The 24,578-nt window shown below is 37.8% G+C and overlaps 4 protein-coding genes across 4 annotated transcripts in view; 2 read left to right on the plus strand and 2 right to left on the minus strand.

Moving 5' to 3' along the window:
- The window catches only part of LOC125889032 (olfactory receptor 13G1-like), a 29,996-nt gene extending 27,602 nt beyond the window's left edge, over positions 1-2,394 (minus strand). Inside the window, exon 1 of the mRNA XM_049576683.1 lies at positions 2,390-2,394. Coding sequence (XP_049432640.1) covers positions 2,390-2,394 — 5 coding nt within the window. The remainder of the gene's footprint in view (positions 1-2,389) is intronic.
- A 2,106-nt stretch (positions 2,395-4,500) lies between these two features.
- Positions 4,501-5,367, minus strand: LOC125889033 (olfactory receptor 13C8-like). Its single transcript, XM_049576684.1, has 2 exons — positions 5,208-5,367; positions 4,501-4,622 (listed from the first exon to the last, which is right to left on the minus strand). The coding sequence occupies exons 1-2, from the start codon at positions 5,365-5,367 to the stop codon at positions 4,501-4,503; spliced, it is 282 nt and encodes a 93-aa protein (XP_049432641.1).
- Positions 5,368-12,333: 6,966 nt separating this feature from the next.
- On the plus strand, positions 12,334-13,665 carry LOC125888795 (olfactory receptor 2AT4-like). The gene is made up of 2 exons (XM_049576398.1): positions 12,334-12,399; positions 12,665-13,665. Exon 2 carries the CDS (start codon positions 12,691-12,693, stop codon positions 13,663-13,665), a length of 975 nt encoding a protein of 324 aa, XP_049432355.1. The 5' UTR covers positions 12,334-12,399; positions 12,665-12,690.
- A 3,984-nt stretch (positions 13,666-17,649) lies between these two features.
- LOC125888887 (olfactory receptor 52E8-like) lies at positions 17,650-18,603 on the plus strand. The gene has a single exon (XM_049576519.1). It carries the CDS (start codon positions 17,650-17,652, stop codon positions 18,601-18,603), a length of 954 nt encoding a protein of 317 aa, XP_049432476.1.
- The last annotated feature ends 5,975 nt before the right edge of the window (positions 18,604-24,578 follow it).

Below are 24,578 nucleotides of genomic sequence, written 5' to 3' on the forward strand. Positions count from 1 at the left end.
AATGTCATGTGTTGTGTATCTATCTATCTATCTATCTATCTCAGAAGCAACAACACAAATGAGTTCCAAGAGAGAACTAATTAGTGTCTCGTGTGTATTTAGAATATGTGTGCGTATGTCTTTGTACTTTAGTGGATTCTCGTCTCAAAACAGTCTTATGCAATATTGTTTTCCACAGAATTTTGACAAAACAAACCCTGTGTTTTACATATACAGTATCTTCTATTGAACCATGTCTTCTCTCTAACTATTTTGGTAACATCAACTCTTTAATATGTTATTTACACATGGATTGTCATCTTAGTTTAGTTTCACTGATTTGGGAAAGACCAAATATGAATGTTGTGAAATGCCAGGAAGAAGTGTACTATATAGCCATAAGGCAGCGATACATGAGGCCCATAGCCTCGCTGGTCATAATACATACTGAGGTAAGCACTGAGAAAGTGTCTACCACATTAAAAGTAGAGAACTCTGATAATCAATTATTCTATTAAATAATTCTTTCATTCAATGGGTGCATATGAAATGTAATGAAAATTCCCCATCACATAGTCCCTTGATACTTATTATGTTATCTAGGCAAAAGTGAAAAAAAATCCAGTGTTATGAAAAATAGAGAAGTAAGTAACTTTATTAAACAGCCTCATATCTCAAATTCCTGCTGGTGATATAGTGTTGACTATGCAGGCAAGACTCTAAACATGATCACAAGAATCTTGAACTGAATTCGGAATTTGATGGGAAACCAGCGTAAAGAAATAAAAATTGGTTTTATATTAGACCTTTTCCAGGACTTGGTCTGAAGTTAGGCAGCAGCATTTTGGACCACTTGTAAGCAATCCAAGGGAATCTTCCTAAAGCACATGACAAGGGTATTGCAGCAGTAAAGACGGGATGGAATAAATATGTGAATAATCATCTCCATCTCAGCTAGGGACTTAATGAACCAGAGTTTAGCAATGTCACTAAGATGGTAGAAACAGGAGCGAACTAAACAATTTACATGCTGGTCAGGACTCAAAGCGTGGTCCATAGAAAGGCTTAAACTATGAAGGGTAGATTTAACAGAGGAGAAAAAAGAACCATAACTTTGTATCAGAATATGTTGCTTTCTAGAAAAGGAACAAGCCCACATATTTAAGAAGCTGTAACCAGCAAATCTCTCTCTGTTGTCACTGACTTAACCCAGGCTGAAGTTTATCCACTCTCGAAATTGTTTTCTTTCTTTCTTTCTTTTCTTAAGGTGGAAATGTTAATAAAAAGACTCATTGTGGCCTTCTATTTTATTTTTATTTCTTCAAATTCTGTACAAACATCCACATGGACAACTGATTAGGTTTTGGTTTTTTAACATAGGTTTAAGCATATATGCTGATGAAGCTTCTGTCAAGTACTACTCACAACACAAATCATGCTGCTACAACTGTTTTCACCATTACCCATTCTGAAACTACAATGACCACAAATAACCTGTAATAATAACAACCATGTGCAGACATTGTCCAACAACTTAAGACATAAAACTTAAAAGGCAACAGGCTTCACACTTTATGTTTATCATTTGCTTGCAGCATAATGCTGTGAAATCATTCGCTCTGATTAAACTTGGGCTGTGTGCTGAGAGACCGCCATTTAACACTGGGGACGTCAACAGTCCCCCTTCACTTTCAGTTTAAGTACACATTGGGGTTTTGCTCAGGTGCAAGTGCTTAATCCTGTGGGATTTATAATCCATTAGTATTATTCAATTAATGATTATTTCAATTAATCATCATGAAGCATATGCATTAATTCCCCTCTGACTATTTTACTGGAAATTACTATGTTAATTATTGGTAGAAATTAGGATGTTAACACTTACTGAGAATTAAAAAATGAGACAAAATGACACTTACTGTTAGTATACTATTAATGTTTCTTTTTGTTTATCTTAAGAGAAACTGATGGATGGTTTTCCTTTTGTCCTTATGTGTTCATTAAACCAACTTTAAAGCATGTTACAGACAGAGACTCACTGCAAATAAGAAATCTGACTGTTTTCTGACTTGTTGAAGTGCTTCATCCCATTAACAATCAGAAACAGCACAACAACAAAACTAACCGCCCGTATTCACACTCCTGCGTGTCCTCAATGGTACAAAGTAATCTAGTCACTTGTGTGACTAGATTAGTAAAAAACAGGGTGATAAAAAGAGATACTGATCACATTTAATGTCTATCAAAGGTAAAGAGCTAATAAAGGAAAGAAGGGGTCCCAAGCTCTTTGGAACATTCTCACCAGTGATAGCTGTGGCTGGAGGCACTGTGTTTTGGGTCGTCCGTCCATCCGATTTTTGTAAACACGATACCTCAAGAAAGTCAAAGGTCAAGGTCACTTTGACCTCACCTCATTATCATAAATGTGATATCTCAAGAACACTTTGAGGGATTTTATTTTTATTTCTTCAAATTCTGTACAAACATCCACATGGACAACTGATTAGGTTTTGGTGGTCAAAGGTCAAAGGTTAAGGTCAGTGTGGCCTTGCATTTGTCTCATTCTCGTGAATGTGAAGACAGTCTTGTTTTTAATTTGGCACAAACATCCATTTGGACTGAAGAATGAACTGATTCGAATTTGGTGGTCGAAGGCCAAAGTACAAGGTCACTGTGACCTCACAAAATATGTTTTTAATTATGACAAAATATTACATAAATGTCTATGAAGTATGAATTATGAATTATGAAGTGATGATATGTTATATCCAAAAGGTCACAGGTCAGTGTCACTGTGACATTATAATGTTCTGCAAAACATTCTTCTGGACATTATTCAACACCATAATTTAGGAACAGAGGGGGAGACATTTGGTCAGATACTCATTGGGGACTCTAATCTTGGGTGTCCACCTTGAAACTTTAGTGATTGTATAGACATTGTGTGCTGCTGGGTTGAAGATGTATGTGAGGCATCTATGTTTTAGAATATCTGGCTGATTTTAAGCAACATCTATAGCCAATCTGAAGCATTGTCAACTGTCATGGCAACATATGACTCTCAACAGACATGGATGTAAACAGCAAATGCAGCTTCACTGGTTCGCAGAGGCAGTAATTCTAGCTTCTACTCTCACATAGTGGCCTTAATCATTTCCTATGAAGTAAAATCTGCCCTTAACTTTTAACATATAAATCACATACAACAGCCAAGTGGAAGAGAAATGATGTTTTTGAACTCCAGTAAAGATGCTCGATGTATTGTAAAAGGCTGTATAGAAATGAGCCCAAGGCCGTGTAGACCTTGTAAAGCTTGAATCAACTCCAAGCCAATTAAGTTTCGTATTCACTCCTACGCTTACAGAGTATATGCTGCTTATTTTCATGTATAAAAATATAAAGATGGTAAAAAAAACTCATCACAAAGATGTTAGGGCTGGTTCAAACAGATTGGCATGTTTAACCAGGATGGTTAAGGTCAGCATGTCTGAGAGCAAAGTACGGAGAGCATTTCAGGTCTTGTATGTGCAGATTTAAACTCCAACCTATCAACAGAAATATTAACATTATTTGTAAATGTAAATTTTCATCCTCTCCTTCCTTGCCCCCATTTGTGCTCCTCTTTATTTCTAATTTTCCTGCCTAATTTTTGACTCTGTCAGTCCTCACTTGCTCATGAGACATCCTCAATGTGTTCCCTTGTCCTGTACAGCCACCTGCCTGTCTTCTCATCTGCTCCTTATCAGCAATTAGTATCTGTGTGTACTGTATAGCAGGCAGTTCTTTACGAAAAATGTTCACTTTTGGGGAACGAATGAGGCATAGCAAAGGACATTAGCTTTAACTGACTGCTATATTTAATGTGCCATAACTTCCATAGTTAAATTAATTTGGGATCTATACATTTTTTCAACCCCCAAACATTATTTTATACCTGTAAACATCAGTTCTTGCTTAAAATGTTATTTCATTCACACACTGTAAACACATGGCAATTTACAGTCACAGGATAGATGATATGTTTGTCTCAGCAGCTGCATCCTACAGCATTTGTAACATTTTGCTTTCCATTATCTTTAACTGGCAGATATTTTTCAATTATGCATTCAATTGTCACCATTAGGAAATATCCCCTTTAGTACAAAACCCCCCCAAAACATTAACATCTATGTACATGTAACCTAAGATCTTTATTTCATGCAGTGCAGTATGACATCAGTGTGTGGTATACAAATGAGGCACAGCTCATGTTTACATAAAATAAAACAGATGTGCTTTCCAATAAATTATTATTATATTAAAGGGTGTGATTGTTATGTCATCAAATAGAGTGCAACATGCTTAAATGCTTAAATATATTTCTATATGATGATATACATCACACATACTATGTCAGACAGTTGTCAGACAGGAAAACGATTTAGAAAATTCATGAAAGCATATATTTATAACTTTAGCATATAACACTTTAACCGTAAAAAAAAATGCAACTTGCACGATAAGTTCAAAGTTCACAAGAATCTACTGAGATGTAAAATCTTTTTTGAATACCTTGAAGAGCTTACATCTGATCTCTTTTGTCCTAAGACAATACACCAAAGGATTTAAAAGAGATGGACCGAGCATGGCCCCGAGCGTTAAACCTTGCCGAGCATCAAGAGTTAATACCACACCTAGCCTAGTCAAGACAATAGTGATAAATAATGGACAGTAATAAGATGTTACAACAATCAAGTGACTCAAACAAGTGCTGCCCATTTTCTTTTTGTCGTTATTTGAGGATAATTTCACAGAAGCTATCATCCAAAAGTATGACAGGCAAATTAAAGAGAAAGTGAAAAATAACAGAAAAAATGCTATGATGGTAACGAGATTGAAATAGTAAGTGGGGTCAACACAAGAAGTTCGTACTAATGCAGCATATTCACAGAACGTGTACTTCAGCTTTATGTGGCAGTGAGGGAGAGGAAGCACAGTTGCAGGCATGACAGCCACAAAACAACAGGCAGCAAACCACAGAACACATGTAAGGACAAGAGTGCGCACATTTGTTAAATAACTGTGGTACTGAAAGGGATAGCCAACAGCAATCAATCGATCAAATGCCATAACCGCTAAAGCAAACATTTCCATCACCCCACCCCAGTGGAAAGCAAACATTTGAATTAAGCATGGTACATAGGATATAGTCTTAACCCCAGCAAGTAGAACCCCAATCATTGTGGGACTGGCACTGGAGGTGTACACTATATCAACAACAGCAAGGTTGCAAATCAGAAGATACATTGGTTTGTGTAATTTCCTGTCAAAAATAATGAACAGGATATTTACAGCACTGGCTAAAATAGTTAGAACATAGGTAATCAATATAACCACACCAACTACCATAGGTCTTTTGGTTGCTTCAAATCCACCTATAACAAATTCAGTTACTTTGATTGAAGTATTATACAAAGGCATTTTCAACAAAATAACAAGAAACAAGAAAGTTGATGTAAAAAAATAATTTTCTCAGAGCAAAGGTCATTCAGAATATTATAAATCATAACCAACTAACTGAGTAACTGAGTTTACCAGAGAACTTAGGGTTTTATGCCTCAGGAGCATAGTCACTTTCCATTGGACAGACCCACCATCCAATCACATTGGATATCAACCCTGGGTAATTTGAGCTAGTGATTTAAGCCAAAATCCCACTCAGAAACCCTCTTGCTGGACAGGTCAGTCAACATCTATGAATGTCAACAACAAATTGTTACAGGCCCTGGTTCTGCCAAAGATATTCAAGATACAACATGTTAATGTTTGTGGTATCGACTCAGCCTTAAAGGTGTTGGTAGGCACGTTTTTTTGTTCTTTATCCTCCCTTGGACAGAGGCTACCTGCTTTCCCTGTCCCTGTCTTAACGTTAAACTAAACATGTCCTGACTCCAGTTCTACATAATGCACATGCTGATGAGGTCTAAAAAGCCAACAGGTCTAGTGTAGCTCAGGAACTATTGAACATTTTCATTCATTGTTGAAGCATGGTCTGAAAGGTTTAGTGCTCACTAGTGTATATCACATTATATACTATAGTAGCTAGTGCATGGAACCATAGAGTAGCCTAAGAACAAATCAAATGTGACATTTGTAGTTTTGAGTGCAGGTCTCAAAAAATAATTTTGTGATAACTAAACATAACACATGTTTATACCAGGTTGTAAAGTTGGGTATTTTAACATGGGGGTCTATGAGAACTGACTGGCTTCTGGAGCCAGCCTCAAGTGGCTGTTCAAGGAACTGAAGTTTTTCCATGTTGGCTTAAGTTTTTAGCCCTGAAGGTTGCCAAAAACTGCACACTCTCCTGCTTTTGCTGTCTAAACTTTGACTATGTTAATACAAACTAGTTCTCTGTACTGACAATGCAGCTCTGCACTTAAGGTTTCAGGATCTTTTCAGATGTTGCATCAGAGCCTATTTCCCCATCACTATGTGTTCCCCATATTGGACAGTAATCAGCTTTTGTATTAGCAGTCTGGTCTTACTCCCAGGACATCAAAATACACTGCTCGGGCAGTGTCCCAGCATCACTATAATGATGCTCTGGACATCATTTAACGTCTTTATGAGACACACAGGATTTCAACACACTTTAATGTAACCCATTTTGCATCATTATTAGACGTTCAGAGCAACGTTAGTAAATTTAAGAGGACAAAAGTCCACTAATAGTGAGTGGGAGAGGAGGTTGATAGGTCCAACAAGCACAGGACTTTGACCCAGGACACTAGTGTTTGTCTCCCGTGTGAAACTAAAAGTCAACAGGATCTAATAAAGTTCCAGGGACTGTCAAGTTCATCAGGCATAGCATCATCTTGAAAAGTTAGAGCAGCCTGTTCCATTGATAACAGATCCAGAAAGTCCTGATCTCCTGAAGTTCTAGTTCTCCACACTGAAACAATTCGGTTTGCATTGTTTCCAGTTCATTAATATTATCTGCTTGGCTGATAGGAAAGCCTGTGTTATAATGGTATGTACAGTTTTTGATTGTTCATTTGGTATTTTCACTCCTAATATACAGGTTACTGGGCAAGGTTTGATATCTATATTAAGAAGGTATGACAAATTGTTAGTAACATCCAACCAGAATTGCTTGACAAGAGGACAGTAACACAACAAATGCATCAGTGTACCCTCTACTTCACAACCATGCCAACACAATTTGGATAATGTATGATCAATTTTCTTCAACGTGCAGGGTGTAATGTATGCCCTGTGTATTGTCTTTATTTGCAAAATTTTGTATCTAACACATTTTGATATTTTAGTACTATTTTTAAGAGCTGCTTCCCATTGTGTTCTGTACTTCTGTGTAAACACGTCATGTTCCCACTGTAGTTTAGTTTGGAGGTTGTTGTCAAAGATAGCAGAACACAACAGCTTATACATTGTTGAGACTGTACGTCTCTTGCCAGCAGCCCTCATTAATTGGTCTTCCAAGTCTCTCTTGTTCCCTGTGTCCATACCCTTAGAAAGCAATGACTTCAAAACAGATTTAATTTGCAGATAAGATAAAATTTCTGAATCTCTCAGCCCTAACTTTATTTTCAACTCATTGAAAAGAATTATATTACCATTTTTAAACACCTGCCCCACCTGTTTTATGTTATGTTGCTGCCATATACTATTTTTAAGGACTTTACCTCTTGCAGTGAAAAAGAGATTGTTCCATCGTGGACATGATGGTAAAGAAATTCCACTAAAACCTAATGTTTCTGTAGCATTTTCACTATCTTGCATGAAAATTGTAAGTGGATTGTCCATTCTAGGAGTGATTTTTGGATTGTAACATAAGCCTTGCAGGGATAACTCTTTGTTGTGGTCTTTTAATATTTGTTCTTCAAGCCATTCCCAGCTGCCAATCACTCTAACTTCATTATAAGCTCAATGCAGGGGATATCTTGAATTATATGCTATAATACTGATGAATATCAGGAAACCCTATTCCTCCTCTACTTCACGGATTTATTAATTTTTTATGACTGATCCTGGGTTTTTTATTCTTCCACAGGAAGCCATAAAGTAGTTTATTTACTTCTTAAAACCAGCTGGGAGGAAATTTAAGCGGTGTAAATGATATAAGAAATGCCAGCCTTGGTAACATATTCATTTTAACAACTTCAGATCTGCCCCTAAAAGTCAGCGTTGAGTTATTTTGTCCAGACATTTGATAGTTAGTCAGCTCACATCACACACAACCTTTTCCTAACTCTACCAAAGTAGAGTTAGTATTTAACCACCAACCCCTTGACTGTCACGTGATTTGACTCGCACAATATGCAGCAGACCCCTTCTGCATCAATATCAGCCGATACAACATAGTAGGCTGCCCCCAAGTAGGGGTAAGGGCATGTTGGTTTTAGTGACATACCTAAGCTAGGTTGCCCATACATTTGAATCTCCAGTTTTAGGGAGGTGCACAGACATTGTCCCCTTCAGAAGAGGAAAGTGAATACACCTCTATGATGACAAACTTTGCACTGATAAAAGTAAACATACAGTGCCCTCCAAAAGTATTGGAACAGTGAGTCCAATTCGTTTACTTTTGTTGTAGACTGAAAACATTTGGGTTTGACATCAAAAGATGAATATGAGACAAGAGATCAACATTTCAGCTTTTATTTCCAGGTATTTACATCTGGATCTGATACACAACTTAGAAGATAGCATTATTTGTAATGGAACACAAAATTTTTAGGTGAGCAAAAGTATTGGAACATATAAACTTAAAATAGATTAAAGTGAATGAGACTTAATATTTAGTTGCAAATCCTTTGCTTTCAATAACTGCATCAAGCCTGTGACCCAGTGACATCACCAAACTTTTGCATTCTTCTTTTGTGATGTTTTTCCAGGCGTTCACCGCAGCCTCTTTCAGTTGTTGTTTGTTCTGGGGGGTTACTCCCTTCAGTCTCCTCTTCAGCAGGTAAAATGCATGCTCTATTGGGTTTAAGTCTGGAGACTGACTTGGCCAGTCTAAAACCTTCCACTTCTTGCCCCTGATGAACTCCTTTGTTGTTTTGGCAGTGTGTTTTGGGTCGTTATCTTGCCGCATGATGAAGGATCTCCCAATCAGTTTGGTTGCATCTTTCTTTAAATTAGCAGACAAAATGTTTCTGTAGACTTCTGAGTTCATTTTGCTGCCGCCATCATGTGTTACATCATCAATGAAGATGAAAGAGCCCGTCCCAGAAGAAGCCATGCAAGCCCAAGCCATGACATTACCTCCACTGTGTTTCACAGATGAGCTTGTATGTTTGGGATCATGAGCAGATCCTTTCTTTCTCCAAACTTTCACCTTTCTTTGTCTCATCAGTCCATAAAACTTTTTCCCAGAATTTTTGAGGCTCATCTCTGTACCTTTTGGCAAATTCCAGCCTGTCCTTCCTATTCTTCTTGCTAATGAGTGGTTTGCATCTTCTGGTGTAGCCTCTGTACTTTTGTTCATGAAGTCTTCTGCGAACAGTAGATTGTGATACCTTCACTCCTGCCCTCTGGAGGTTGTTGCTGATGTCACTAACAGTTGTTTTAGGGTCTTTCTTTACAGCTCTCACAATGTTTCTGTCATCAGCTGCTGATGTTTTCCTTGGTCTACCTGTTCGACGTCTGTTGCTTAGTACACCAGTGGTTTCTTTCTTCTTCAGGACATTCCAAATGGTTGTACTGGCTATGGCCAATGTTTGTGCAATGGCTCTGATTGATTGTTCATCTTCTCTCAGATTCACAATTGCTTCTTTTTCACCCATAGACAGCTCTCTGGTTTTCATGTTGGTTCCACCTCTAAATGCAGTCTGCACAGGCAAAATCTATTGTACCCAATCTGAAACTGAGCTCAGACATTCAGTGCTATTTGTTTGAATAATCAATGTAATTGTGAGACACCTGGGCAACAAAACACACCTGTCAGTGACATGTTCCAATACTTTTGCTCTCATGAAAAATGGGTGGGTTCAAACAAAAGGTGCTATCTTCTAAGTTGTGTATCAGATCCAGATGTAAATACCTGGAAATAAAAGCTGAAATGTTGATCTCTTGTCCCATATTCATCTTTTGATGTCAAACCCAAATATTTTCAGTCTACAACAAAAATAAAGGAATTGGCCTCACTGTTCCAATACTTTTGGAGGGCACTGTATGGTCAAGGTCTAACATTTTTGAGAGGGTAAACATGAGAAAAAAAAAACACATTTTGGGGCGAAAGGGGACTTAAACAATTTACCATTAAAAAGTGTTGTCACGGAGGCAGTCACTTGTTTGTTTTAGGACCATCAAGACACTCAAGAGGCAACAACACAAATGAGTTCCTAGAGGAAGCTAATTAGTGTCTCAAGTGTGTGATTAAAGTGTGCATGTGTGAGTGTAAGTCTCTGTCTTCGTACCTTAGTGAATTCTCATCTCAAAACAATCTTATGCAATGTTGTTTTCCATTGTATGTACATGTAACAATGTTTGTGTCAAATAGACAGCATCTTCTGCCAATTATTTTCTCTAACTTTTACCAAAACATAAACTCTTTTTTAAGTCTTGAGAGTAAAGAGTAAAATATGGACTGATATCTTAGTTAAGTTCCAAAGATTCTTATTTCAATCTCAGAACCCATTGACTATTGGTCTGATGAAAATAAGCTTCAGGGGGGCAATGACCAGTTTTTCAGGAGATCCGGTAAAGCCAGTGGATATCTGGGCCAAGACCTCATCTTCCATGTGCTGGTCATTTTGGCTAATCTCTATAAAAACATTTTTGCATATGAATACAGATAAATATAATTTTAAAAAAACTCACGTAAAACTAAATCAGGCGATAGCCAATGGGTTCTGAAATAGCATTTTGGCCAATGCGTTCCGCTTGTTCACACGGACTGTTTACATGCAGCTCAGACATGATCAGTCGATACTACCTGATAAACAAAATGATGACAGATGGAAACCAGAATGTTACAATTGCAAAGTCTTGTTCAGTAACCTTATGATTCTGCTTACGTATCTATTTCTACAAATTAGTTTATTAGAACAGCCTCATATTTTAGATTCCTACAAGTGATATGTAGCTCTTTAGGGTAAGCAGGTGTATGACCATGTAGGCAAGGCTCTAGACATGATCACAGGAATCTTGAACTGGACTCTGAATTTGATGGGAAACCTGGGTAAAGACATCAAAAATGGTGTTACTAAGGACAATTTGCAGAACTTGGTCAAAAGCTTGGCAGCAGCATTTTGGACCGCTTGTAAGAGATCCAGGGAGGTCTCGCAAGCAGGTGAAAAGGGAACTGCAATAGTCCAGATGAGATGTAATAGAAGTTTGAATAATCATCTCCATTTCAGCTAGGGACTAACTGGGCCAGAGTTCAGCGATGTTCCTCAGCTGGCTAACCAAACAATTTACATGCTGATCAAGACTCAAAGCCTGGTCCATAGAAAGGCCTTGATCGAGGGTAGATTGAACAGAGGAGCAAAGAGAGCTGGGACTGTCCATCAGAACATTGTTGCTTTCTAGAAAACCAACAAGCTCTCATAAGTTTGATTGATAACTTACTGTTGTCACTAGCTAATTTCAGGCCAAAAATCTGTTCACTCTCCAAATTGTATCTTTAAAAAAAGCTGATCAAAATACTCAAGGTGGCCTTCTATTGCATCTTAGATTGGTTAATGCTTGTGCATCCACCTTTAGAGATACTTTTTAGAAAACTGAATATAGGTTTATGTAGCTGAAGCTTTTTATAAAGGGATACTTCACCGATTTTAACCAGGTCACCTTCACAGTCTCCCCACACCACAGTGACACAGACCTGGTTGAAAGTCAGCAAAGTATCCTGTAAGTACTACTGACAACACAGGCTTTAAATTTCATGTTTATCATTTGCTTAGAATGTTAAGCCATACAGCCATTCGCTCTGTTTACACATGTGCTGTGTGCTGAGAGACCACTATTAAACACTGGGGATGTTAATACTCCCTCCTCACTATCAATTTAAGTACACATTGGGGTTTTGTTCAAGAGCAATTGTTTAATCCTGTGGGATTTATAATCCATTTGAATAATTAAATTAATATTTCCTCCAAAGAATCATCATGAAGCCCACTGACCAATTTAATGTTAATTGCTATGTTAATTATTTGTAGAAAGTAGGATATTAACACTTACTGATAACAAAGAAAGTCATGAGATAAAAAGAGTCTTATTTTTAATGTACTATTAATATTTGTTCCTTTATGTTTACCTTCAGAGTAACTAATGGATGTCTTTCTGCTTGTGATCCACAGAGAATTAAAAAAAAAAAGGATGAATATGGACGTTCATCACAAGGCCTACTGTCTGAAGTCTTTTTAAGCGCTGCATCAGGTGGATCAGCAGCATATGCTGCCTAACTGTTTGAAAAATGTAAGCATAAAACATTGAGTACTAGAAACTGATATATCCAGCTAAAGTTGTAATATAGGTGTTGCTCATGCTTTGTTTTATTTCTGTTTTAATGCATAATAGTAATTACTGTAAACTTGTTGACAGCGCAAATACAATGATTTATACATCAGATAAATAATCCTGCGTAATTGTAATTGCTGCATTGCTGTGGTTAGATGTTTGAGATGATGTTTAAGTGTGTTATGTAATATGGTGAATCACTGCCCGTATGTTTCCTTTTCAGTGTGTTAAGGACACTTCTACTCCATCATGCCAGAGGGAAATCATAGTGAGGTGACTGAATTTATCCTGACTGGTTTCCCCGGACTTCATCCAGAGTATCAAGGCCTTGCCTCAGCAGTACTGTTCTTAGTTTATCTCCTAACTGTGACAGGCAATTGTACAGTTCTTTTTTTATTCGCAGTTGACCGCAGCCTTCATAAGCCTGTGTATTATATCATTTTAAATCTGAGTGTATGTGACCTTCTCTTTAGCACAACTGCTTTACCTAAGATCATCAGTAAGTATTGGTTTCAATCGGGGAGCATTTCATTCACTGCTTGCTTTGTTCAGATGTATTTTGTTCACTATCTCGGCACAGTGAATTCATATATTCTCTTCCTGATGGCTTTAGATAGGTACTTGGCGATTTGTCATCCTCTCAGATACCCCAATGTACTTAAAAACTCCACTGTCCTCATTCTCAGTATTTTTGCATGGGTTGTTGCCAAGGCTCCCCCTTTAATGTTAGTTATTAGGGCATACCCTCTTCCCTACTGTGCCTCAAACATCATTAACCACTGCTACTGTGATCATATTGGTATAACAGTGCTTGCATGTACTGACAGGGCCCCTTATGGTTTTCCTGCTTTTGTGTTAGCAATGATTATGTTACTGGGACCTCTGGCATTCATCATTTTCTCATACTGCTCTATACTCATAGCAGTATTTAAGATAGCAAATTTACAAAGTCGCATGAAATCTCTGTCCACTTGTAGTACTCAGCTGCTTATAATCGCGCTCTATTATTTACCGAGATGTTTCGTATATTTAGCCAGCAATGTTGGAATTAAATTTAGTGCTGATGTACGAATAGTAATTATCATGCTGTATAGCCTTTTCCCCCCCATGATTAATCCACTCATATACTGCTTAAGAGCAAAAGACATGAGAGAAAGCTTGTGGAAGCAATTCAACAGAAGAACCTTTCCACAAAAAGCACAAGTTTCAGCTATTAGTAACTAATAAACCAATGCATTATTCAGTGCTTTACCTTGGGTCCTATTAGCCATCTCTCTTTGTTCGAACCGGAAATGTTCATAAAAAATACTGATTGAGGACAATTCAGAGCCAAAGCTGTCACAATGTTAGGCAAAATACTTCTTTTATCTTCTATCTCAAAACTGAATAAATGAATCAGGCTTTTGCTATGTTCATGTAAAACAAATAATACTGTGTATGTCATTATTTCAATAATAATTCAGTGATCACAGGGTACCAGGGAAAACAGCTTAAAACGGATTTGCAAATATGTTCTGGTCTGCAACCACATTGTTAGGTTTATTGCTCTAATTCCCCCCTTTAAACACTGTAGAGACCTGTCAAATTGTCATGTGAAGTGGAGTCAGCTGTGTCATGCATTGTACTGTCAGAGTACAAAGGGGACCTCAGAACTGGGGGATATTTTTATTACAATATAGATAAATAAATAAATGCACATCAATTATTAATAACCTGTTTCAGTCTTTTAAAGCTCCTGAAAGCCAAACTGTTTATCAGGAGTCCCATAAGATAGTTAAATTCTGACCTACTCTTCACTGTTAAGTATCTCACATAGGTTTCCAGTCCATGCAGCTGGAAGTGGGAGCATAGTAGCCGTTGTACTACTCCTTGCCTGCTGCTGCTGCTGAACAGAATAATTTACACGTGCCTCTTGACCTCCAGCTCAGAATATAAGTTTTTTTTTCACACAAGTAATTAATGCTGCACTGTAAGTCAAATAAATACTGCTATTCTATAAAACTATTGTCTGTTTTAATGTCAAATTTTAATTTTTGAGGCCTAAGTTGCAACCCAGCAACATTAAGTTTTGTTTTGCACAAAAGTCTGAGGTTTTATTGGGGTGAAGTCAAGGTGAAAAATATCACTTTCACAGACAATTTCTACAGCCAACTCAGCTTATGAGACAACTGTGCTTGACATGCTACAAAAACTATGATGGCGATGGTAAGCCACAGATGCTCAACATTGTCCCAGTAGTGGCCGATAGCCATCAGCTGGCATTGTCTGTCAGGGCCTAATCTCTCAAAACAGATTCTGCAATTTACACTGTAGAATCTGTCGGGAGCCCTGTGTGAAAGATGACTAGAAAGGAGGGTAGGGTGGGACTTTGAGTTTGAACGATGCTGCACTTTAGCCAATCACAATGGAGGGGGTGTGGCCAAGACGTGCAGGTGTCCCCAGGAAATGTGTACCTACAGAAACAGCAAGCTCCGTGTCCATAGCGACCGCTCCACCCAAAAAGCCGACTCGTCAACATGAATTTTTTTTTTTTTTTCCAGCGGATGTCTTAGTTACAACATGGTTGAGCTAACTGGAGTAGTTTCATGTCGTATCCGACAACGGGAGGCTTTTAACAGATGACGTCCTGATGTTAGCTTTGCTGCTGCTGCTGTTAGCTGTCCCTGTCAGCTGCAGCCACTGATGCTTTCTAGACATCGTGATTTCCCAAAACTGAATAAATACCACACATAGCAACACAAAACTGCTTTACTAGCTCAATCATGTTGTAGCTAAGATAACCGCTGGAAAAAACATTTTATTCACGGACCATTTATTGAGTTAATACCTTATTTTTATACAGTCTATGGTTATTACAGACACCGCTAACGGCTAACATTAACAGCTAACGGTTAGCCCAGCTAATCTACGATAACCACAGAGCTGCCAAGCGTCACGCTTTGAGTGTGACAGTCACGCAATTTGACCCATTCTTACACCACACGCCACACTTGACATTTCTCACGCTTATATTTCCCCATTCAATACTCTATATTTATTTTTTTAATGATAATAAACTTTGGTCCTCGTGGCTTGCCGTAGTTCAAGTAACTCTGATTGACTGACCGAGATAACCAATCCCAGACCAATCCATCAGTCCTCTGTGCCTAAATCTAACCAACCACGGAAGGCACCACGCAATATAAACCAATCAGAAGCAACGTAAGGCGGGTCTTGGCGTCTCTAACTTTCTTTCACACACAACAGCGCCGACATTTAAAACCCACTCGACGTTCTCCTGCTTGCTAGAAGACGGACGGTAGGTAACTACCCAATTTTGTTCACTGTTGATTCGCTGTTTCTCCTTGAGTTTCCTAGTTAATATGTACTGTTTTAAGGCTGCTATAAGTCTATCATTGTCCTGTATTTGTTGCAGAGCTTTGTAACATTTATTTGCCTCTTCTCTTGGCCAGTTCACAGTTGAAAAAGAGACTCGTTAGTCTCAATGTGTGTGTGTGTGTGTGTGTGTGTGTGTCAGAGTTACAGACTTGTAAATATCAATTTAGACCCCCCTAAAGCAGTGTTTCTCAAAATTCTAAATTTCAAGGGCTATCCTTAACTCTGACAGTGTACAAATGGAACCATTTGTACACTGTCAGAGTTACAGACCTTGTAAGGGTCAATTTAGACCCCCCTAAAGGAACCCACAGAGTCCCTGGAATCCACTTTGAGAACCACTGTAAAACTAGCATTAGGAGGCCACAGTGCAGGGAGAGCCGCTGGCATGGAGGTAAGGACATCAGTCTTAAGGTATAAATCGACGTTAAAACAGGCCAAATCGATGTTAAAAAAGGCCAAATTTTTTTTCGAACACGTCATGACACTAAAGTCTCACTCTTGTCATTTTCTGAAACTTGGCAGCCCTGTAACCATGTTATTTACAAAATGTGCACACATAGTAACGTTTGTTCAATCATTGTGTTTATAGACTTTATAAACATCAGATTAGTCTACAAGGTGATATAGTGACGTGAAAAATGTGATATATAGCTAAACTCTGCTGGTTTTCTACCCGAAGTATTTGTAAACAACACGGCGATTCCCTGGGGGCACTGCCGGAAGTCAAGGGCGTGAGCGATCGCTGAGGCCTCTGCACTTCCGTAAGTCGAAAAACTCTGGGCTGTGCCTCCAGAGGTTTTTTTTTTTTTTTTTTTTTTTTTTTTTTAACCGATGGATTTCCAAATTGGTCAGGGCCCTAATGCTAGGTTCAGAAAAGACAATATGTCACTATGAGACGGAAGTGAGCCGATTTTTGGATCAGATTTTAGGAGACCACAAAGCAAACATAGCCTACAGGTTTGAAAGACAGCTGTATAGCAGAGGCAGTTGCAATAGTGTTCATAATTTCCATAACTGCTAGCGCTAACATGCGTTTGACTAAATCAGTGGTTCTCATCGAGGATCTGGGGACCCTAGTGGTCCTTGAGGGAGTTCCAGGAAAACCATAAGAAACAAAGGGAATAGTTTATTTTCATTATTTAATTCACTAGAAATGAGCCCAATGTGAGTAAAAGTCAGTTGACAACTACACAATTCTGGTCTCAATCATATCTAACAACCAACTCTTTTCAGATGTAGGTCACTGTAGCAAAAGTCTTATCAAATGGTTGTCCGTGACCTAATGTGTATCAATTTAAGGGCCCATGACATAAGAAAAAGGTTGTGAACCACCCGCTAAAAAAACTTGAAGAAGAGGTGTACATGTTACTGATAAATTGTTATGTCCTGATCTTGTAGTTTGCATGTGATCATGATTTGTGAAAAATATGGTTATATGTGTCAAAAAAGGGAGATTTTTATGGTTTACAAGTTTGTTTAAAATGTCTTTATTGTAAATTGTTATTCCGTGTCCTAAAATAATGTCATGTCTGAGAAAAACAAAACAATAATTTGAACATATTTGATTAGCAAGGTTTTAACGAAGTATACAATGCACAGTGCACACAGATTATCTTAGCCCCTCATATGCCATTACATCATTCACTCAGGAGCATTTATAAAGCATATAGACTTCAGTTTGGATTGGGATGTACTGCAACCTTGAAAGGAGGTGGCAAGACAACTAGATCGGGAACACTACCTGTAGATGATATCTGAAGGATGATTGATGATCAGTGCAATTTCTTTGTTGGAGAGCATTTCTTCTGATATTTTAACACATCAATTATAATGATTAATACGAGCATAACAACAATCAAAGATTTTGTAATACTTGGATTCCCAGGACTTGACCCTGCGTATTATGGACCTGTATCTACTCTTCTTTTCCTCACCTACTTGGCTATTCTTGTTGGAAACATTTTTATTTTAGTTTTTGTTGGGGTTGAGAAGCATCTTTATAAGCCAACATATCTGATCTTCTGTCATCTGGCAATGAATGATTTGTTATTTGGGACAGTGACATTACCAAGAATGATATCCAGATATTGGTGGGATGACAAGATCATACCTTTTGGTGCCTGCTTCACTCAGATGTATTTTGTTCATTCCTTGGGAGCGATTCATTCTCTCCTGCTGCTGATTATGGCTGTTGATCGTTTCATTGCAGTTTGTTTTCCTTTAAAATATCCTGTTCTAATTACAAACAACATTATTTCCATAGCTTGCTGGGTGTCATGGATTGGGACATTTCTCAGGATGATAGGACTTGTGCTTCATGCCCTAACCTTGCCTTACTGTAACTCTAACATCATCGTGCAGTGTTATTGTGACAACCCTTCAATTACAAACCTGGCATGTGGTGGAGATGTAACATCTGTAAAGACTGTTGCGGTTGGTTTTGCAATGTTTAGTCTCTTGCTTCCACTTTCATTCATAATTTTTTCCTATATTCTCATCTTTGTCATTGTTTCAAAAATGCAAAACACTGAGGGACGATACAAAACCTTATCAACTTGTACACCGCAGTTATTCATTTCTTGTCTGTATTACCTGCCAAGGTGTTTTGTTTATTTAGCTCACGCTACAGGGTTCTCTTTCAGCATGGACATCCGCATTTTATTGATACTGTTGTACAGTCTTCTTCCTTGTGCGGTAAATCCAATCATATATTGCTTTAAAACCAAAGATATCAAAGATATTTTAATGAAGAGATTAAGAAATATTAGAGTTGGAATCAAGTAAGTTTCAAAGTAATGTTTTCAGTGTCTAAATGTGTGTATTAAATTCTGAAAGTTGTATATCAAATGAAAAATGTTTGTCTGTCTAAGCTACTTGCATTTTAGATGAACTGATATTGCAGCTTATGCTATAAGAACTCTTTGAGGTACTAACGCTTAATTGTATTACCAATGTATTAATTTCGCAGATCTGCTCAAAAATTAAAATGCAGTTGTTTGCATTTTCTTATAAAGACCCGAGCACAGTTCTATTTTAAAGTAAAAAGTGACTGTGAGAAAGTGACATGATCCATGTGGCATTCAAATTAACAAAATTGTACTATGGTACTTTTGTTTTGCATTTACTGAATGTTTCTTTGACATTTTAAAATGCATTTAAGTGAACCTGAATAAAATATGCAAATAACATTTTCAAAGAAAAGTTGTTCTTTGTTCTGTACTTTATTGCACATTATTGCTTCCAACACTATGATGCCAGATAAAGCCAAGTGAGCTGTGTGTCAATGCACACCTGAGGGATTTTATCATGTGAGCCAGATTTATGGTGTGAAAATTGGAAAAGCAGGACAATGAAATTACAGTCTTTAAAGTGTCTGCCTACTGTGTTGTAATACAAACATCAAACCATGTGCACAGAATGGACACCACCTTAAACTGTTTAACCCAGTTTAAGTTTGTTGGTAGAAATCTGTTGTAGTTTTATCTTTGAAAGACTGGTAAATTGGCTTATTATGTTACGGCCCTGGACTTTCCAAAATACTTTTCAAATATTCATCTAAACCTTGAACAAGAAACAAGGAAATATTTGACTTAAAAGAAAAGTACCCTTTGTTCTTTCAAGAAGCCATTGTTCTTTCTGCCTTGTGCAATTTTAAACAATGTATGAGGATTGGGAGTAAGGAGGACTGGAAACTAGAGTGTTCAGAGTTAAGCCAAAGTTTGTGAGAGGATGAACAGAGTGGATTGTTTTCTTGTCTTTTAGTAAAGCTATATATATCCAACTGAGTAACAGCTGCTCATTATACAAAGGTTAAGTTTAACAGTATTACATAGATTTACATGGTTGGATTCCCTGTTTGGGCTCAAATATTGACAGTATGTGTTATATAGAACTGAATATGGATACTGTATAATCCAGTTCATATCATTGTTTTATCTTTATCAAAATGCCAAAGAGCTAAAATGTTACTGTTGATTACATTAGTAGAGGTCCATTTACTAGGTTATGTAAACCGGAATGTAACCACGGACAACAATCCTACCCTGTCGTGGACCTATGAGCTACCATATTTTTAATTACATTTATAAACGTAATAGTCCATTCTGGTAGATATTTCCTACCTGACAGAATGAGCTACTCTACTTATAATTACATTTATAGAGGTAATAGTCCATTTTGATATATATTTCCTACCTGACAGAATGACCCTCCATATTATAAATTACATTTATAGAGGTAATAGTCCATTCTGTTAGATATTTCCTACCTGATAGAATGAGCTACTCTACTTATAATTACATTTACAGAGGTAATAGTCCATTCTGTTAGATATTTCCTACCTGATAGAATGAGCTACTCTACTTATAATTACATTTACAGAGGTAATAGTCCATTCTGTTAGATATTTCCTACCTGATAGAATGAGCTACTCTACTTATAATTACATTTACAGAGGTAATAGTCCATTCTGTTAGATATTTCCTACCTGATAGAATGAGCTATTCTACTTATAATTACATTTATAGAGGTAATAGTCTATTCTGTTAGATATTTCCTACCTGCGACGATCCCGGACAGAGCCCTTGAATAGAGAGTCGCGTCATCTCCATTCACTCTAATGGGCCATTTTTTTCACAGCAATGGCGGTTTCGCGGAACCTCTCAATAGTTCCCGGAAGTAAGCGGGACATGCTAGCAGCGCAATGGAGTTACAGCAGAGAAGACCGGCTGTGTTGTACTTTTAACGGGTAAGATATCCAAAGACTCAAATTTTACATTATGAGCACAACTTATCTAAATTAACATGTGCATTAAAGCTTGTTAGTGGATTATCTCCCATTAAATTAGTAGATTTATGTAATGTTAAAAGATAAGATAACATATTAGGCTAGGACACTGTACATACTGTACACACCATACAGTTCACTAGCAAGGATCACGCCACAACAATATGAAGTTAACATTTTAATGAATGTTCTGAGGTATGAGATGTTGATGGTGAGTGGATGTAGAGGGGAGGGGCAAGGATGGATGGAGGGTATCGTCAGCCAGGCTGGTCCGGAGGGTACGCTGAACGCTGGGCAGAAGGATACTCAGTGTGGGGGTTCTGTCTCGGCGTTTTCCGCCCAAGCTGATTATGGACCCCCGGACTGTACCTAGAATGAGACATGGGAGAGATATGCACTAGATAGAATTGGAAGGGATGAGAGGAGTAGTGGAGATGATGAATAGAAGGGGAAAGGGTGGGTGGGATGAGAGATCTGAGACAAACAGGGCTGGATGGATTGGCCTGGTATAAGTAGCTTGTCAGGTGATTAGAGGTGTGGTTGAGGCGTGACCCTGCTCCCGAACCTAAGTTAACAGGTTAACTTCATGTAATGTTAACCATGAACAGCCTGTTAGTTTTAAATGGTCTTCTCCTAAACCATTTTATCTAACATTGGGAAGTTAGAGTGCCTCCAGTCCTGATTTTTTGCGATTATTGAATATTAGCTCAGTTAAATATGACACTGCTGCGTGACTGTTGAGTGGAGGAGGTGAAATTAAACAAAAACGTAACTTATGGTCTGTTTTTTAGGCTTTGTGATTCTGTTGAGTATACCTGTCTATAATATGTTACAGCTCAGCTGATATTACATTGACAGCGAAGTGAGAGGGAAGTTTGAGGACCTGAATGAGATTTAAAACACAAGATTAAGTAATTTTGATAAATGAAACATACCAGGCTAAATGGGGAATTATTCTAAATACCAAATGTATGTATATATTACTGTGTTATACATATGATCGTGCTAAACATATATTCTATCACAGTATTAGATATGTAATCTTGTATATTTGTAACCTACTGTAGGAGCACTGGGTGGTGGAGGAGCAGTGATGCTGCAGGACCACGCTGCAGATAAGTGCTGAGTCGACCTTGGCGAGACTTAAAACTTAACAAGGTGTGTTTCAAGTAGTTCCAGAGATAAGGGATCATACTTAATATGTATTATACTGCATTTTATATTAATTATATAAGTAATTATATTGAATATAATACATGATATACGGTGTTGGGCAAGTTACTTTGAAAATGTAATACATTGCATATTACCAGGTACCGTCATTATAATATTATAATATTAGTAGGCATTATAAAATAGAAGACGGTCATGTTGTTTCATAGCGGCTAATTAAAGCACAGAGTTTTAATTACAGTTCATTAACTTACAATTCCAGTAGTGGGCGATTGTATAGTCTGATGAAGGCTCTCCCATAGTGGTTGAATGCATACAGTATTCGGGAACACTTTATACATGAGACAACTTCAAACAAATGCAATTAAAACTGATGCCACTTGTCATACTTGTGCCTTATCTCTCAAGACAACGTCAGACCCAGGCATATATACGTGTGCCTAACCATTTCTCCTTTCTTTTTTTTTCTCTTTCAGCACAAGAACAACAGGGGGATGCAATGGAGCCTGAACTCACCCCGCAATGAAACAACCCCCTTACCCTGAGTCTCAACTCCCTGGGTTTTGCAAGCCTTTCTCTGTTCCTTCTTTTTAATAAACCAAACACTGAGCTTCCCAATAGTGTGGTATTTGTTTGTGGAAATGTGCTAATGCAGTATTTGAGAATAATAACCTTACATATTTTTGTTGTTGTAGTCTGTAGTGAGTCTCAGGTTACTCCTGCTGACTTAGGCCAAAAAAACAAATTTCTCATCTCTGTGTCAATCAAGAAATTGTGCATGTGTACCTCTTAACGACTGGAACATCCCCACACAGCACCATGGTGGAGACTGTACGAGAGGACAACACAGAAGGAAGGGCACAGACAAACTGCTTGACATCCAAGTCATGTTCCTGAGTTTATTAGAAATTAATTTGTTATAGTAAATAAATACATAGTAAAAAGACAGAGATACATAAAATATATGTCTACAAACTGCTGCTGCTGTTGCTGCTAGCCCAGTGACCCATTGTGCTGTCACTTGACAGTCATTGGTAGTCACCCGTCGGTCTCCTTCTGTCCCACTGAAAGTAATTAAGATAACATTAGTTATAAATCATTACAACCATTACATTATCAATAAATGTTAGGATGTGATTACTCTGGGCAACCATACAAGACTAAGGACAGAATTGAAAACATCATTTAAAGCAATAAAAGCAACATGCTGTTTCACCAAGGTAAGGAAAGACTAACATATTTAAACAAGGCAGACAATAATATATGTTATATACACATTACACATAGCTATACTGTGTAATAATACATTTCTATCATATAATTATGCCATGTCATTAATATACTTATACTGGCCTGTATACATATTTAAATACATATCCTTATCCACATTCCTTATATTTAAACTGTGCACTGTGTACATACTGTGTAATATTCCTGTGTGCAATATTTTGCCACTTCCTGTGGGATATCTATACATTCCTATATTTTTACAGTAAAAATACTATGCATCATGTGTATTACACTCATCCTGTGCAGCTATTAATCATGAGCATACAGTATCTGTTTCCGTGAAAGGTGTATATGGATTTTCTATTATTTTCATTATGTCTAATTTGTGTTTAAAAAATATTTTATCCTTTTTCTATTGCCTCTGCTCTGAGCTGCTGTAAAGTGAATTTCCAAGGTTGGGATTAATAGAGTCTTACCTAACTGTAGTAAACTAACACTAATCCTCAAATATTAGCACATTCCGTTTATGGCGTGCTACACGTATATTATAAATAAATGTAGTTATTGACAGCTACTTACCAAAATCGGAGTTCTGTCTTTCAGTATTATGTATTTAAACGGCCCGCCAGTAACTTCCGGGAACTATCTGAGGTCTACATGAGTCATGTGACACACAAGCATTTTGGACTTCCGTTGTCGTTGACTCTGTTATATTCTATGGCACTGATCCCGGGTAGTTTAATATTGTGTCCTCTGGAATTTTTTTTTTTCGCTCTGCACATGTGCACATCTCGTTGGTAGGTCATTCTGAGCGGTAACTCTATTTGTCAGGACAGCGGCTCTGATGTCACTGACGCTCCAGTGACTGGGACTGTTCCATCACAGCCTTAGGATCTCTGGTTTATCCTGGGAACAAAGCCCAAAACACCTGCAACTTCCACACTCTGCCAGGCTCCAGCGGAGGTACTATGTCCCACCAGCGGGGATGTATTAAAGGCTCCCATGAGCTCGACTCCATGCAAACCGGAGCAGGTGCCCTGGACATTAGTCCTTAGGGGTAAACACGGCGTTCACCTGTCTCCTCCAGAATTGTAGCTTTCCGACAAGACCAAGCACTTGTCGGTAGTCCAGTGTTTTCACAGCGAAAGAAAAAGATAAAGTTACACTAAAATTATGTATAACAGAGCTTTCATATAGCTCTGCACACACATTACTCTTGGATGGAGTACTCGCGAATGCATTGTGCTGTCATCCCATCATGCTATAAAGCCAGATTAGTAGTCTACAAAATAAAAACCTGACGAATTTCTTTACAATCCATTATACAGATCTTGTTATCAGTCACTTCATATAGTGAGGAATATTGTATCTTATCACGTCTTAGCCTTGCGTGTGTTTCTCCCTGTCTATCCACATTTGTAGTCCGGCTTTCAAGATGCAAATATCTCCATATTGTCCAGTTGACACTCCATCAAACTTTGTATGACAAGACCAGCCACTTCACCTTTGCACACCCAGACAACTGAGGCCTAATTATGCATGCATGACAGGGCCGTAGTTACCATATACA

Source organism: Epinephelus fuscoguttatus, linkage group LG5 (genome assembly GCF_011397635.1).
Source record: "Epinephelus fuscoguttatus linkage group LG5, E.fuscoguttatus.final_Chr_v1".
Lineage (NCBI taxonomy): Eukaryota > Metazoa > Chordata > Actinopteri > Perciformes > Serranidae > Epinephelus > Epinephelus fuscoguttatus.